The 17,500-nt window shown below is 54.7% G+C and overlaps 1 protein-coding gene across 2 annotated transcripts in view; it reads left to right on the forward strand.

Moving 5' to 3' along the window:
* The window catches only part of EBF3 (EBF transcription factor 3), a 115,284-nt gene that overhangs the window by 86,827 nt on the left and 10,957 nt on the right, over positions 1-17,500 (forward strand). For both annotated transcript variants that reach the window (XM_060033839.1, XM_060033840.1), the window contains exons 9-10: positions 5-135; positions 627-753. In XM_060033839.1, coding sequence (XP_059889822.1) covers positions 5-135; positions 627-753 — 258 coding nt within the window. The remainder of the gene's footprint in view (positions 1-4; positions 136-626; positions 754-17,500) is intronic.

Below are 17,500 nucleotides of genomic sequence, written 5' to 3' on the forward strand. Positions count from 1 at the left end.
GCAGCCACTCCGTGCATCAAGGCCATCAGCCCCAGTGAAGGCTGGACCACGGGGGGAGCGACTGTGATCATCATCGGAGACAACTTCTTCGATGGGCTGCAAGTCGTGTTCGGGACTATGTTGGTATGGAGCGAGGTAAGCCCGCGAGATCGGTGCGCGTCCGGCCGTGACTTTGTCTGTGGGCCGTCGGACGTGCTGTCGACGGTGCATTCTGTCGCCAGATCCCCTGAAACCGACGGTCCGCCCGTGGCAGGGGCTTCTCCGGTGGGCGGGTGCAGACCGCTGCCCCACAGCCCTGGGGTTTCAAGCCTGGCGTCGGAGGTCCCTGAGTGCCCTGGAACAATTAGTGCTAGAATTACTAGAAGCAGGTTTAAGGAGACATATGGTGGTGATTTTCATATGAATGATGCCCTGTGGCCTTTCCTGCAAACTGAAACCGGGATCATTTGCAGATATTTTTCTGAAAGCACAACTGCAGGTCCTGAGTCTCTGGGTGACAGCTAGGAGGGAACATTCCAAGACGATGGTCCAATTTTTGCTCATTTTGGTAATTATATCCAACTGGCAAGTGTCCGCCTCTTACACCCAGTGCCGCTGAAAGCCTCTTCCCTGTGTGGTTTTTATAGCTGATCACTCCCCACGCCATCCGAGTCCAGACCCCACCGAGGCACATTCCTGGAGTCGTGGAAGTCACCCTGTCCTACAAATCCAAGCAGTTCTGTAAAGGTGCTCCTGGGCGCTTTGTCTACACCGGTGAGTTCACGTTTCCAACTTTCGTGGTGAATCGGTAGATGCTTCCTCCCAAGGAGGGCCTCTCGGCCCCCGGGGGCCCCCTGCATGGGTTCTGCGGTGAGGATGGGCGATCCCTCCGTGGCCCACCGCTTGGTGTAGTTAGGGGCGGTGTCTACACCTTCTTCCACATGGTGTGACGCTATGGACAGGTGCAGCCAGCTCGGGCCAGGTGACCTGGGCCCCTCCCCCCATCCGTGGAGCTTCCCTTCTCGCCTGCAAAGCAAGGTGGTGGGAGCTGTCAGTAACCACAGTCCCCCTGCTTCCATCGGGTGGCTGCCCCGCGAGGTCCCAGAGGTTAGGCTGCGTACCCAAGGTCACACGCACCCTGTAGATGGGAGCAGGTCTCTGCCCTGGGCCTGGGGCCTCAAGCCCCACACCGCACTGCTGCTTCAAGGGGGTCCGTATTCTGGGAGGGTCTCGGACACACTGACGTCACCAGAAAGGGTCACGTCTGCTGAAAGTCGTCTGCTGCAGGGCTTTGCCCACAGGCTGCTTGGAGGACACCGTGCGTCTGAGGTTGCTACTGAGAAAGGCCGTAAATGACCATACGGCTTGTCTGCATGGGGACCCCTAGTCCTGCCACCTGCAGAAGCTGTAACCTCTGAGACGTGTTTCTGGGGGTGGCTGGCACCCGCTGAGCCCCACGAGGGCGGAGGGGACGGGGGCTTGTTCTTGGACAGCATGGTCTCCAAGTGCTCGTGTGGTCAGGGCGGCGGGTGGAGGTCCTTGCGGGAGCCTGGCTGGGAGCCGGGGGCTCTGTCCACGTGCTGTCACCTGCTGCAGGATGCCCGGGGCAGGTCTGGCCTCCCCCTGGGATGCAGGCTTCTCCTCTGTCCAGTGGGTGGGTGACAGGGTAGAGACGAGGTCCCTTCCACGTTGGGGGAGGGAGGAGGGGTAACTCACCCCCGTCAGGAAGCGTGAGATGCAAAATGTAAATTCTTCCAGTGACCACTTTCCAGCAGGCCCTGTGTCACTCCCAGGCCGTGCCTGGCTCGGGTCCTTGCAGAGAGCCAGGGCTGCTGTCCCCAGAGGCACCCACACCCTCAGCAGCCAGGGCTGCCAGTGACACCGGGGTCCTTGATGGGGGGAGGCCGCCTCCTCTCCAGCCCCCAGCGGCCCTCACGTGGTCAGGAGGGGAGAGGGGTTCCCTGCCTGTGCTAAGGGCCGTTTCCTCCCGTGGGACCAGCTCGCCTCCTGGTGAGCCCGGGAGGCGAGATGGAGGGAGGGCGGTGCCTCCTGCTGGTGCGGCCTCCACGTGGTAAATAACCGCCGCGCGGAAGCGGGCTGTGTGGTTGGGGTGCTTGTGAGCGCTCGCGCCCGCGGCCGCCGCGGCCGCCAGGTCCCGGGAGGTGGGGGCCAGGCTCCCCGCAGCGCTGGGCCGTCTCTGCAGCGCCCCTGCCGGCCTGTGGGCGCCCGTCCGGCTCTGGCTGTGAACTCAGGCCGTGGGGTCCTGGGCGCCCCGCTCGGCTCCGCCCGGTGTGGCCCAGGGACCTGGGGGGACCCCCGAGTCCCGCTTTCTCCTCGGTGCCGTGTGTGACCTGGGCTCCCGTCGGGTCTGGGTTCCTCGGAGGAGGGGATGTTTATGAGCTGGGAGGCTGGGAGCCACACCACGTGTGGGCTCCACGCTGCCACGTGCCCCGTGGGCGCCAGGTTGGGTCAGGCACCCGGTGAGCACGTCCGTACGTGGTGGGACCGATGGCTCTGCCCCAGATGGACGGGGAGTCGGCTGTCCCTGTCAGCCTCTCTGGTCTCCTGGCCGCTCCCCCGCGGGCGCCTCCGGCCCTGCCCCTGACATCCGGTTCTTGACCCGCGGGCTTTTGGTGCTGAGGTTGGCGGGCCGTCGTCAGCAGCAGCGACTCTTTCTGAGAGGAGACACAGTAGCAGGAAGGTCTGGTTCTTCACCCCACCGTTGGCCACTGAGGACGGTGGCCCGCATGGCAGGAAAGGGCCCCATGCTGAGCATCGCGGCGGACGCGGGTGCGGCTGGAGGGGGAGGCGCGAGGGCAGAGGGCCGCCCGTCGCCGCCAGTGGGTGTCCCGTGGCCGAGGGCCTGCCTCTCTGGGGCCGCGGTGGGGCAGTGCTCTCTGTAGCCCGCTGCCCTCGGCCGGGCAGGAGGCTTTCCTTGGCCGGAGGCCTCGTGGCTGCAGGGCAGCGGGTGTCCCCGAGTCTGTTCCAGTGACACCCGCGTCCCGACGCCCATCTTCCATTTCTGCAGCCGACGCCGTGACCCCTCCCTGCTGAAGGGGCTTCTCAGACCCCAAGTTCAGGGTCCCGGTTGCCCAAGGCTATGGGGTTTCCTCCATCAGGAGTTCTCCCACGAATGGGCCTTTCAATGAAGCCATTCAGTGAGCTTGGCCTCTCCGCGGGGGCTAATTTACAGCCTTCCCCCACACCCCCATCATTAACGGGAATATACATTTCAAACGCACGTAAGGGATACGGGGGCCTACACTCCCAGAGAGCAGAGGAAAGGTGGGGTCATAACCTGTCTGACCTGGAAGCTTCTGTCTGATTTGCATTGCCCTGAAATTGATGGGACAGAGAAGCAATCACTGGGAATTGCTCTCCCTCTGAAAGCTGAGCCAGCCCTTCTGGAGGCAGGACACGGGCGCAGCCCCTGCGGGGAGGGCCCCGTCCCCTGGGCATCTGGCTCCCATCAGCATCCCCGGGCCTGGAGGCTGCGCGGACACCGTCACACTGAACCCTTGGGGTGAGGCCGCCAGGCCTGGGGATGGGGAACCAGAGTGCTGAGGAGGGCCCCTCCCCCTGCCCCCAGCCAAAGGCAAAGGCCTAAGTGATCTGTTTACAGCGATCTGAGAAGCACCCGATGCTTCAGAACCAGACCCGATTAGTCAACCCAGAGCGGGCGTAGGCAGTGGGGGCAGGCCAAGCCCACCCATCCAGGCCCCTGTGCCTGCTGCTTTCAACTACTGTAAAGACACAGTTACCTTGGGAAGCAGCGGCAGTGCAGTTGATTAGCACGGTGAATTAAAAGGAGGAGTCACAATGACATGTCCAGCTCTTCCGTACTAGTCCTTTGTATTCCCAGCGTGCCTCACCCCTGTTGTAAGAAGGTCAGAAATTAGAGAGAGAGAACAGTTTTCAAGCGGCTAGCACTTAGGAGCAGAATTAACAATCGCCCTGTATGTAATTGCTAGTTAATAGTAAATTGCCTTCTAGACCGTAAAACGCAATATGAACGGGTGGGCGCCTAAAATTAAATTAACGAGATATTTGCTGCATTTAAAAGTGAACAGTGCACATTAATAACTGAGTGTAACGCTTGTTTTAATATTTGTCTAATAGTGTATCATTTGCTTGTTTAATAATAATTAGAATAGTCCCGGGACATCCTGCCTGAGGAACTCAGTGGTATGGGCAGATTGAACAGTTTCACATTCGTAATTTCACCAGTAGAAAGACGTCAAATTGTTAAGAGCAATAAAAGAAATTAGTTTTTAATTATCATGTAAGCATTGCGGTGTTACTTGATTAAGACAAATTGGAATTTGTATGCTTCTAATTGAAACTACGTTTGAGCGAAAACTGCTTTTACAGACCGTATTCCAAGTGTGAGGTGTTCACGCACAGGTGCGAGTGTCCCTGATTTCCTAACACGTCCATTTGGCAGAAGGGTTTTCCTATTACACAAAAAAACTGGAGCTGCTCGGTGGTGGCCTGAGTCCCAGCGTGGCTCTGCGGGACAGCACGACGCAGCCAAGGGGCTCTTCCTGTTGACCTCTTGCACCCAAACGTGTGGTTGACCCACCCTCAGTTTAGAGATTTCTTTTGCTCAATTAAAGGAATTATATCACCAGTTACCAGGAATCAACATGCTGTCTGCCCCGGGCCCAGCCAACCCAGTTACTAAACAAGATGCTGGCAGCGATGGTGCCCAGGCCCAGAGCGGCACGGACAGAGCTGGGGCCGGTCTTAGGTCTGCAAAGCATTGACTACGTGGGGACATAAAAATGGTTATTTTCTGCACGAAGACGTGCATTCAATTTCAGTCATGGAATCATTACTCAACCAGTAGCTGCTAACAGTTTGTGTTCTTCCCGATACAGCGTTTATGGTTGGTTTGTTTGTTTTTTTAAATCCCGTTGTGCCTGGCGACATGTCAAGGAGGTGACCGCCTGTCCTCGGGAGCTGCCCCGCACCAAGGGGGGTGTCTGTGGGCTCGCTCGGGGCCACCGTATCCTCTCGCAGCCTTCTGCCACCTAACCCACACTTCACCTCACCCCTGGAAGGGCGCCGGCGTTCCTGAAGTGTTTTAAAGCTCTTTTGTGAGTGTCCAGATGTGATTCTGTCCGCAGCACGGTGACACACAGTAGAGGCAGTGGCACCCTCGACCACAGCCGGCTCCAGCTAGCTCTCTCCCAGGCCAGCGCTCTTCAAACAAATTACTTGTATCCACGGAGCAAATGATTCCTAATTGCCTTCCACAAATCATACTGTTTCTACTTCGCTAAACTAAATGCTAATGCCTTCCCCTTCAATGTAAACCGGCCGATTATTTCGATTATAAGTTCTTAACCACGGAGATGGACATGGCGGAGATACTTTCATTCCGGGTTCGAGTTTAGGGTTCAGGAGTCTGTGACTCCTGGGCTCCCTGTCCCGACCAGTGAGGCCCGGCGGCTCCGGCTGCTAGCTGTGCGTTCCTGGCTGCTGCGGGCGTCCCGCAGGCACAGGGCTTCCACTGGTCCCAGCTCGCCAGTTGGATGGTGTCAGTGGAAGTCCGCGGTCCCCTGGAGGATAGACAGCCTTGCTTTCATGTGAGGTTAGTTCTGTGGAAGAACGTGCTGAGCTCAGGCCGCCTCTGGGCCCGTCCGGAACCGGAGAGCTGGGATGGCACTCAGATGACGCGCGACTCCAACGCGGTTTCTCCTCCTGCCCCGCCCACGTTGGCTTGTCCTTGGTTACGTGTTGGGGGCAGAGGGCGAATTTCTCCCCACTGGCTGGGATGGTGTGCAGACCTGGGCGTGGAGACCAGCTGGTCATCTTTGGGGTCATTGGCGGGGCTCCTTAGGGCCACAGAGGAAGGGAGGGCGTGCCCCCCCCCCCCCCACGCTGCCGGTGTCCTCTGCATTAGTGCGGTCCCAGCATTAGACCAAATGACGATCAGTGAATCTGCCAGCTTGCTGAGTGGGCACTGGGGGCACAGATCCAGTCCCGAGTCCCTCTAAAGGGTGGGGTGGTGAGGGCTCCCGGGGTCCCTGCTGCTTCCTTCCTCTCCTGTCTCGAAGGAGGCCGGGAGAATGAGACACACCGCTTGTGCTATTGCACAAGTAGACTATTTGTCCTAATCAGTGACACCCATTTACTAGAATTGCTTAAAATGAACTATACCTCACACAGAAATCGCACATTTAGAGGGGTTCCATTCATCATCTGAAAATTGAGGGCCAGTAAACTTTTCTGCTCCTCCAGTGGGATCGTAGGCATGCATCAAAATGTTAGAAATGATTGGTGAGAGGGAGCTGTCACCCATTTATCAAGGAAAAGAACATTATTTGCTAATTTCCCAACCAGGCTGGTGACAGGGTGCTTCGTCTTTGGACCCACGGTGACCAGCGTGGCCTTTTTGTTATTAGTACAAGTCAAGCGCTTTTGGGCAGCTGCTAACAAGACACATTTGTCTGTCATCGGAGGGGCTTTGGTTGTTTTCCAAGGGCTGTGACCACAGGCCGCTCTTCCCGCGGCCCGATGGCTGTGCTCGGTGGGGCTGCGCTCACCCGGGAGGAGAACCGACTGATAAATCATGAAATTTCCGCATCAAGGTGAAGGTATTGACTCTCGGCACCGAACCTGACAGAACGCAGCAGAGAGGAGACAACCATTTGTCTTCCCCAAAGGACAAAAGGGTCACGGGTTTCCCTCAGTGGGTGCGGGGACGCAGGCCCGCCAACCTCCCCCCACCCGGGAGGCCGCGGGAACGCGTCGCGGGATGGGACTGGGCCATGTCCGGGGTTTTATTTGGCGTCTCTGGCCGGTCAGGGTGCCTGCCCGGCTTCTGGGACAGGATGTGGGGTGGCAGGGAGATGGAGGGACCCCTTAAAAGCACAACAAGAGTGAACAGCATCAACGGAAGTGCAGAATAAGGCAGCGATGACAGGGGGTAAAAACAGAACCCCACGAGTCACCCTGGCAGGAGAAAGTCCCGTAGCTTCAAGGAGGAAGACCAGGGAAAGCATCAGAACCACCGTTTCAGCGGAGAGGCCACCGAGGGAGCGTGTGAGCCTTCTGTTGCCGAAGAGGAGAAGAAATAGGCCCCGCCCGCCGTGGCCCTGGAAGAGTAGAAAGAGGGGCGATGCCTCTTGTTTTCTTCCTGGCTGCCTGCAGCTGGAAGCCACAGGCCTCCTTCACCGCGTCCCTTTGGCCGCGCGCGAGGCCATGGCCCAGGCGGGAGGCGGACGGGGTGGGTGGGGTTTGCTCTCGGGGGCTGTGCGAGCCGGGATGGGGACGCCCCTGGGGTCCAGGGGCTGCTCGTGTTTTCATTTGAAACCTTTGTTTTCGAAGGTCTTTAGGCTGTTGGCTGAGGCTTGGATCCTAAAGGCTGAACCCGAGAAAAAGTCCATTTAAAAAACTATCATTTGAATCAGTTGGGCCTTCTTAATTCATTACAGAAAATGCAAACTTGAGTCATTCGAACTTTCTTAGAATGGTTTTTCAATAAAACAACGAAAGATGGGAGCCTCTTCGTCGGGGACGTGAACTGTTTGCTACGCCCCCCAAAATAAATACATCGAAGTTTTCAAATGCGCCTAACGAGCATGTGAATAACTTGGTTCCACGCGGGACCCGGGTGCCTGTGGCTGGCGCCCGTGCTCTAGTAGAAGACGCGTTACAGAGCATGTTAAATTTTAAATACAGAACCTCCCATCGGGACAGTAGGCCGCTGCAGATCTCTGTACCTGTCGGTGTAAATCATCTTTGGGGGAAGTTTCTCAAAGGTGCAGCCTGGCAGTGGGTCCGTCATCCGCCTTCCAGACGCCACCCTTCCTGCCCTCGTGACAGCCCTTCTTACGCCCTCCACGCATGGGAATCCTCCCGCCTGACAAGGTGAGCTCTGCAGGGTCGGCCCAGCCTTCTACCGGCCTGACCCTCTCCCACCCGGAGCATCTGGGGACCAGAGTCAGGGCATCTGGGCGGCGGGGTGTAGAGGGGATTCTGCCAGATTTCTTCCCCGTCTTTTCATCCTCCCAGGAGAAGGCCCTTGCCGGGGACTCTCCATGGCCCTTCAGGCCTCGGCCTGGGGATGGGAGGGGGTGGGGCCGGCGATGTGGCGCTCCTGCCCCTTCTCAGGATCCGTGTGTCTGGTGCTGGGATCGGCCAGACGCTTTAGCCCCATAATCACTTCCACCCCGCTGGTGAAGACCAGCCCGGCGCCATTCCTTGCGAGCACGTCCCCAGGGCCCTTCGGGATGAACGAGCGCCAAGCCCGCCCTGGGGCTGCTGTTCCTCGGGTACTTTTACAGCAGGGCCTCGGTGCCTCTCAGGGCGTCCGGCCACTGTGCACCCCAAGCTGAAGACGGCTCCGTTTGCCTGTGTGCTTGTTGGTTACAATGGAGGTCGTTTCCAAAGTTGACCCATTTTACCACCACGGAGGTGAGCCACACGTGTGCGAGGTGCTGGGGCCGCAGCCTCACGTGCCCTGCCCGCGAGCCACCTGCCAACGGTCCCTCCTCACACCCTGGCGACCGGCCCAGGCCGCGTGCGCTGTCGTGGCACCAGGGGGCCCACCTGCCAGCCACCTGCCTCTTCTTAAGCACCCCTGACGCCGTGCCCATCTGGTGCCTTCTTTCCTCTGCGCTCAGAGAACACCCGCCGACAGTAATGATCTTTAAGGCGAGCGTAGAGTCCAGGGTGGGATGCTGAGGCTTCGTGTCGACGTGACTTGGAATTTACCCGTGGTGTCCGGCGTTCGGTGTGTCCCCGAGGCCCACCTGGGCCTGGTACTCTGCACGTGATGCAGAGAAGGCGGGAAGGCAGCTGCGTCTCGTGGGTGCGCTCGCGGTGGGTTCCTCGCGGTGGGTTCCTCGCGGGGCCCCAGGCTGGCTTCACCCTGGCAGCCCCATGCCTGGTTCTGGGCGCCCGATCCAGCTGACTCAGAGCCTGATGGGAACGAAAAAGAGAAGAGACCGTAATGAAACAGTCCCGAGAGCTGTTCGGGTCTCCGAGGAGAGAGGCAGCCGTGGCCCTGTGGGGTCTGTGGGCGGAGCGCCCCTCCAGAGACGGGGGGCCGGGGCTGGCGGGCTGCGCCCCCGCACGTCGGCGGCAAGGTCGGGGGTCCGCAGGCAGAGGGCAGAGCCTGCGCCACGGGTGGAGGAGATGGAGGGAGCGCATCAGGCGGGACTGTTTTACTTCAGAGACGTAATCCAGGATCCTGTGTTTGAGGACTCTGTTTTGTGATTTCAACATTTACGTTAATCTTGGCGATGTCTTTAAAGGCTCTGCCTTAGAACGTTGCTTTTCCTCTTTGTTCACCTTGAAAAACCAGGGGTTACAAACGCCTCCGTGGGGATTGAGGAGGGCCAGCTTTTCCCCTGGACTGGGGGGTCTCTTCCTCGGCCATCCGCTCCACCCCTCACAGCTGGGGGCCTGCTCACCCCAGTTCCGGCCTCCGTTCTTTTACGCAGACGCCAGACGCCCCGCAGCCAGTATTCAGGCCACGAGAGGCCTTCCCCTCGGTATAGGCACAGCTGGTACATGCATTCTAATCTAGGTCGGGGTGTTACTTTCACTTAAAAAATTTTGTTCTTTATTCAGATACAATTCACACAGCCTAAAATTCACCCGAAGTATACAATTAAGGGGGGTTTTCAGTACAGTCACAGAGCTGTGCAACCACTAAGCTAAGTCAAGAACAGTTCATTACACAAAAAGGAGCCCCGCACCCGTCAGCAGTCCCCCCGCCCCCCCGCCAGGCAGCTACGAATCTACTTCCTGTATCTACGCATTTGCCCTGCTGGACATTTCCCGTGCACGGAATCGTACAGTACGGGGTCCTTTGTGACCAGCTTCGTCCACCCACGTTTCTCCCGGGTGGAGGCGTGATCAGTGCTTCCTTCCTCCGTGTGCCTGAAGGGTCTTCCCTTGTACACAGAGACCACGTTTTATCCATTCATCTGTCGGTGGAGCCTTGGTACAGTCGCTTCTCAGGATCCACCGGGGATTGGTTCCAGGACCAAATCTGTGGATGCTCGTGTCCCTTACAGTGTGGTCCTTCGTAGCCGAGGTCAGGGCTGCGGTTGGTTGAATCTGAGGATGTGGGACTGGCGGATGCAGAGGGCCGACTGTGAGACAAGTGATGCTGCTGGGAAACATTGGTGAACCAGTTCTCGCATGGATATATGGGAAACGTCATGTTCCCATGACTTCTCCAAGTCAGAAGTGAAGTATACCTTCTCCATTGGCTTAGAATTTTCCAGAAGCCCTGTGGGTCCTCATGGTCCTTACTCGTTACTGTGGAGCACCTACTGTGCGCCCTGCGCTGAGCAGGGCAGGTGCTGTGACACAGGGTGACGGCCGCACCTTCCGGGAGGAGCATGTGATCGGATGGCCTGGGACGTGTGCCCCGGGGGCTGGTTGCCTCAGGCACACGGGAGGGAGGGGTCTTCCCAGAGCAGGACCACCTCCAGCCTTGGGAGGGGGTGAACTTCCAGAGCTCCTCTCTCGGCTTATCTCTGTACGGAGATCTTACGCGGGTTTCAAGTGTGCCGACCCGCTGCCCGCATGGTTCCCCACAGAGCGCTTTGTTGCCCACTTGGGTTTTACCCCTCCCGGCTCAAAATCTCTAAGAGGGTCGACAGCACAGGCACGCTTGATTTTTCTTTCTTAAAAGAAGGGTGACGTCTGGGTAGTTTGTGCTCTTCGTTCTGTCGAGGATGATTTTTATTGGCCACCTTCTCCCTCCCTTTTGTTCAGACTCTTTTACACGTGGAGGAAAGGGGCTACCTTGGCTGGAACAGCCGGGGTGGGGGAGGGGAGGGTTGCAGGGTGGCCAGTGCCCCTCCCCTGCCTCCCTGGGGAGCGTGTCTCGGGGGTCCCTGTCGCCGGGGGCCGAGCCCTTGGAGGAGTGGGAGCACCCGACGCCGCGTGCCTTGGTTTTCCTCAGCTGCCGGCCTGGGCTCCGTAGGCGTCGTTTGAACGTGACTATAAAAAGCCGTAATCTGGCGCATTCTTCGAGGTATGTAAACAGCATTGTTTGAACGCAATCCAGCAGTTGTCGGCAAGGGTATTATTTTGGGAACAAGGAAGACGTGCTGTCCCCTTTTCTGAGTCTAGTGTCACATCACAATGCCGCCGTCCGCTGCCAGGCGGCGGTGAATGGCGCAGGTCCCTGTGCGCCGGGCCGGGCGTGTGAATACCAGAGTCCTCCCCGTGAGGCCGAGGCGGTGCCTGACTTACAATTAGAAGTCAAGCGTGGCGCTTCTCCCATCCTCAGAAGTCTCAGTGACACGAGGTACCCTCGGCTTAGCGGGTCGGAGGGGCTCCCCCGTGTGAAACCGACGCTGCCCTGGGGTGGGTCTGATGCTGGAAAAGCCACGCCCCTTCGATGCGGGCGACCTAGGCTGAGCCGCTTGGTGCTTGGCGTTGGAGAAAGTGCCCGGCGCCTCCCGTCTGTCCCTGCTGTGCCCAGGCCGGCTCCGGGGCAGCGCCTCGTGGTGAGTGATGCAGGCCCACCGTGGCCTTTGTGTTTCCCGTGCACGGTGCCTGGCTCACCCTGCCGAGTTCTGTGATTGAAATTCATTGCCGAATTTATTGAGAAATTAATGAGAAAAGCTGCAAAGTATTGACTTTGAGAGGAAAACACAACTCATCTTGAATGAGGAGGAAAATGCAGCAATAATTTAGCCGCTATTGATTTGGCCCTGTCCATGTATCGATCTTCATTTTACAATATTAATTTGCACCTGCAGTCGGCTGCTAAGGGAACCGATTTCATTTCGTGGCCGCGTTAATGTGCAGAGCGAGAGGTGCTCTTACGAAGTGGGGTGTTGCGGGCGCGTTGCGGAGGCCGGCTGCTCTCTTTCTATCTTTGCTTGTTACTGAAATAGACTAAAAATTAATTTTTTTGTCGGACAAAATATGAAAGCAGAAACCTATCTCCGACGTGGCCCTCCTCTCGGCTGCACGGCCCGCTCTCGGGCGGCCGCACAAGGAGCCGCCAGCCGCCTGGAACTCCAGCCACCTCTCCTCATCAGGCCTGGACCAGTTCAAAGTTCATGAAATTTCTATGAGCATTGATCTCGCCCCATTGATTTTTTTTTTTGCAGCAGATCTTTGAAATTTTAATTTCCTGAGCATCTGAATTTCTTATAGATGAAATGCACTTGGAGGGGACAGTTGATGATAAAGTGGAGAACTTAGCATCATTTTAAAGCCTAAAAAAGGGAGGAGAAAACAAAACAAAACAAAAACCGAAAGCCAGGCGTTCGCAGCCCGGGTGTCATGTCTTAGAGGTGGAGCGATGGCGGTGCTCCGGCGGGGCGAGGTGCGCGGGAGCTAAATACCAGTTTTGTCTTCTGCGGCCACGCATTTTTAATGTAACTTTTCATACAGTCATTTTTGAAAGGAAAGCTATCTGGAGAAACAGCAGGACAGAGAAACATTCTTCAGTGCACAATCATTTGCTCACAGCAGTCTTTATCACCTGGTCAAGTTCACCTAGTTACTTATCAGTGGGACATTTAATAACCTCAAGGTGATATAATTGCTATTGGCATTTTTCCCCCTTGGATTCAGCTGGTTAATGTGTAAACTACTTGTCAGCAAATAGCACTTTGTCACTGAAATCACTAACACCCTCTAGAGGGATGTCTTTGTATTGAGCAATTTAATTTTACTTTATTTAATTTTTACACATTACAACCTGTGTTCATTCAGGCACACTGAAGGGTTGCAGCCTGTCGGGGCAGGGTCTGGGTATCCCTGTTAGTAAAATATACTATATCTTATTTAACAATCCCCATTGCTTTAATTGAAGTGCGTTCTTGTCCCTCGGAAAAGGAACTGCAGATGTTCTTATTATGTAGTTATGTTGCTAATGTGAAAAACTGCCTCATTACGAGGATCTGTTTGTAGCTAGAAAATTACTGCATTATGACAAATGCATGATTGGGAAGTTACAGGAAGATGATCATTATTGAAATGAAACTGGAACTCATTTAATAGCTGCAACCAGCAGCTGGAATGAAGCAAATGAATGTCTTCCTGTTTTTATTGTTGTAGCAGGTTTTTCAGGCAGAAGGAGAATTTGTGCTAAACCTGAAACTTCTTGTATCTTTCTTTGCTCGCTGGGCTTCGGTTTAAGCAGCGCAGAGGCGATGCTAAAAGTGGCTAGTTTCCTACCTGTGACTGTCCCCCTTGTGCACTAAGGACACTGTTTTAAAAACACAACTGTAAGAACAGCTAGTCTTGGTGTACTTAAAGTCGGCGGCCCTGCTCGCTGGCTGGGCTGGTCTCCAGGTCTCCCCTGCAGGAGTGGTTGGGAGGTTGCCATCACAATTCAGCCTTGTCACCGTGACCCCTCCTTCCTGCCCCAGACCCAGTCCCTGTTTGCAGGCAGGGCACCTCCAGCCAGGCCTGGGGGGCGGTTGGGGGGGATCCCAGCACCCTGGGCAGGCAGCCCATTGAAGCCGCAGCAGCATGAACAGGGGGTCAGCTCTGCTCGGGGCTGCTTTTCCCTGATGCCCTTGGGGAGCGGGTTTCCCACAGTGAAGCCCCAGGCATGTAGTAGCTGCTTAATAAATGTCGAGTGGATGAACCGGACTTAAAGGCATTCGGTTTGGCCGTTTTCCTTCTAAGAGAGGTGGCTCTTTGTAGGAAACATTCACTGGCCCCAAACACATACGCTGCCCAATCTGAAATTCTGTTTCTGTGTTATCAACCCAGAGGTCCGGAAGATGTCCCCTTGCTTCATTGAATTACGTTTAGATGTTAATGGACTTGCTGTTCGAGTCTAATAAAATACTCATATACGTTTTGGGGTATTAGAGATCAGCACAGACTGCAGGGCAGGGTTGGCTGACAAAGAAGGCTGAGCCATCAGAATGAAAACTAAAACTATGTATGTCACAAGAAAGAAAGTGCCACTGACTCTTGCCCATTGGTACGTTTCTAATTGCAGCCGGCCGATTGGAGCTGCTCTGGCCGCAGCTGCAGCTCAGAGCCTGATGCCATTTTCTGCTGCCACATTAGCTCCGGCAATCCCAACTTGAACTGACATCACAGACCGTTAAAATTTTATCAATTGCGGAATGATTAATCCCCCAGTACACGGGCATGACTTAAATATTTAGAATGCTTCTTCTGTTATGACTTTAATGCATGTAAAGTAACGAGATTAACTCCAGTACACTCAAATATATTTAAATATGTATCCTTCCCGAGCTGTAGGCTATTCCGGCGTGTAGGACTCATTGAGTCTATGTGGCCGTGTCAGGCTCTATTTGTATGACCCGTGCTGGATGCTGGCCTGCATATGATAGCCGGATATCTGGCCTTTCACAGGCTGCCTGATTGCCTGCCCCATTTGGCATAAATGGAATGTGATTCGCGGCTACTCCAGCTTCTGGTTCATTCAGGTTTTACTGCTGTGTAATTTTCTTAGTCTAAAATAAAAGCTCTCCAACAAAAATTACTATGCATTAGGCCACGGTAGCCTACTCAAATGGATATTAATACGGTTTATCTCTAAGAGGACGAATAATGTATTTGAAACAGATAAAAGGCCCTCCACTAAATGAGGAATGTTAATATCTTATGGCACGGTTAATAAAGAGATATTTCACAAGGGACATTTGTTTTATGACTTTTGATACAACAGCCTTATAATCTGACATATCTTAAATGATATAATTTTGTGCCTGCAGTCATCTCTTTTATAGGTAGTGGCCCATCGTAGCAAGATTTGAATTCAGAACAAATAACGGGCACTAATTACTTTTTTTTTGCGGGGGCGGGGGGGGGGGGCGGTTTATTATAAAACTCACCCTCTCCGACGCAGATCGGTGGAAATCCCTGCAGAAAGGTGGACGCTTATAATACATTTTGAGAAATGTCTTGGTTTTTCCCCCTTCAGCAAAAAATAACATTTGTTTTTGTTGTGTTTAAGGCAGAGTTTAAATTAATTTAACCCAGTGACACATGTTCAGAGACTAAGCACGCTGCTAAATAATTCCTGGGAATAAACTGCTCAGGAACCAAGTCCATTAATTTACGGCTCTCCTGATGCTGACAGATGTGAGGGCCGGAGGAGGACCTACAAATATTAACATAAAACAAATTTGCTTTATTCTTCTTCATATTTCTTCTTCGTCCCGACTTGAGCTCACCCAAGGCTCCTTCTCTAATTATCCACGAGGTCAGTAAGCAAAATTGGGCAGAAGCTGGGAGATCAATACAAATTATCCCTGAGCAAACCAGTGCTGACAGCTTGAATCGCAGCATATGTTTACCCAAAATCAGGCAATTTATCTTAATATCAGCAAAGTAATGCAGTGCAGGTGAAAGGTCAGGCAATCTCTCCCCCTCATAATTACCCAGTTCTAAAACAGGAAAGTGGTATTGATTGGCCTGGCTCGGTGCTCTGTGACTGGACGTGCAGAGCCGTGGCCTGGCTCGGCCGGGCCCTCCTTGTACACTCCGCACGCGGAGGATTTATCAGATGTGCACGAAGGGGCTTCTGCTTTCTCCTCCAGTTGTAGAGTTTGCCAGCCAAGTCTGGGCGACTCCTTGTCTTGCCTGGCACGGGGCGGAGGGCTCTGTGGGGTGTGGCCCTCGGAAGGCCGCCGCCCGGCCCCGCGGATGGCAGCCGCTCTCGCAGACGCAGAGGAGGGCCGTCCCACCCTCAGTGATCAAAGCCCCCGCACCCGCCAGAACCGAGAACATGTCTCTGCTTCTGTAGTTTGAAGACAAGGGCCCCTTCTTCTCATTCTTCCACGTAAATCCGTCGGGCTACCATAGCGGAGCCCCCGGTGGGATTTCTAGCCGCAACAGCGGCGCCCGCCCCCTGCCCCCCTCGCCGTGTCCAGCACGGCGAGACCTACAGTCGTAGGATGGCATGTCATCTTTCGAACGTCCGACCTCGTTCTTGGCGGTGCGCTCAAGACGTAAACGCTCTTTGGGCTGAAGCGGGAGGTGAACGGTACCCCCGTGTTTTTTTCTACTGCTTTAAGATCTTTTGGGTCCTAGAAGGAGAATGTCAATTCCACTGAAACATCGGGAATGTCTCCCCCAGAATGAGAGTGTATGGTTATTACAAGTCATAAAGCTTCTGAAAGCTTGCATTAAAGCGTCTGTCACCTGTCGGGGCATTTGCATGAAATCAATAGCGGCCGCCCATCTATCTTTTCTGATCACCTTTCATCAGGCCGATTCATTAAGTCGAACAGTCATGGCGATTAGCTGGGGGAGAGGAGAAACCTGGCGTGTTAGGGATGCACAGTGGGCCACCTTTTTTGTTCCGCAGTCAAGACACATAAGACTTCACCGCATCCTTTTTTGGGCCAAGTCGCTGGGTGAGGCCCAGCCACCCTGCTCCCTGCACTGCACTTTCGCCTGACACCCTTGTCCCGGCCAGGCAGAGACATGACAAATTGTCCCCCAAGTCACCGCTGACAGCTTCTGATGATTAATGGTTTGATTATGAAGTGGTTTTACACATATAGAATTTACATCACAGAGAGTTAGAAATTTTGCCGTGTCACCTACGCCGAGGCATTCTGAAGAGCTTTACTGTTTGCAAAGGAAAAGGAGGGCAAAATCGCGGCAGAAGCCATGTCATGTAAAATCAATATGTCGGATCAATGCTTTATTAACAAGAAAATGTCTTACTTCACATTCCTGTGCGGACCTTTGTCTGCGGCACGTATGATGGAATGTCAGATCATATTGCGGTCCTCAACTTTCGGGCGCGTTATCCAGTGTACGTGCAAGTCTTCCGGCGGCGCTTACGAGACCCGCCGTGGGTGTTGACACCAGCAGCCCGAGCACTCGAGGATAACGGTGACCAATTATTCCGGAAAGCACTTTCAAAGGCAGCCTCTAACCTTGCTCCTTGAAGCTGTAGCCTTTGTGTTCCCGGCGCTCCGCAGACCTGCTGAGTTGGGTGGTGTTAATCATCAAATTACGTGCTGACTAATGAGTGATGGCCCAAATTGCGGGCTGAGTAATGAATAGATGGCGGCAGGTCTTATTAGTCTCAGAAAACCCCCTGATTTATGTCGCGCCATGCACCGTGGCGTTACTCCACGGAAAACGATATCTACATCAAGAAGTAATGTACTCTAATAAGTATTTTCATCTTAACTCGCGTCCCCGGGCCTCCGGGCTCAGTTTTTGTTGGAGTCAGGCAGAGCCATAATAAAGCCCAATGGCTCCTTATGAAGCTTGTTAAACACAGAGGCTGCAGTCGGACGGAGCCCCGGCCGTGATTCATGCTCCGTACACAGCGCGCGTGCCGCTGATTTATGGCCGCGCGCAGTTCATAGTCAAAATTACAATTTGAGGGATAAAAAGATTAATTACTATTTGTGGCCAGCAATTTCGTGAGGCTGGTGGAATGATACTGCCCTACATCAGTTCGTAGTCAGCCATTCACAGATTATTAAAGCTTTGCAAGAATAAGTGCTCCTCCTGCCTGGTTTGTGCTCAGGCAATATGCTAGACAAAAAAGGACCACAGGGATAAATCTGAAGCT

Source organism: Delphinus delphis, chromosome 16, assembly GCF_949987515.2.
Source record: "Delphinus delphis chromosome 16, mDelDel1.2, whole genome shotgun sequence".
Taxonomy (NCBI): Eukaryota; Metazoa; Chordata; class Mammalia; order Artiodactyla; family Delphinidae; genus Delphinus; species Delphinus delphis.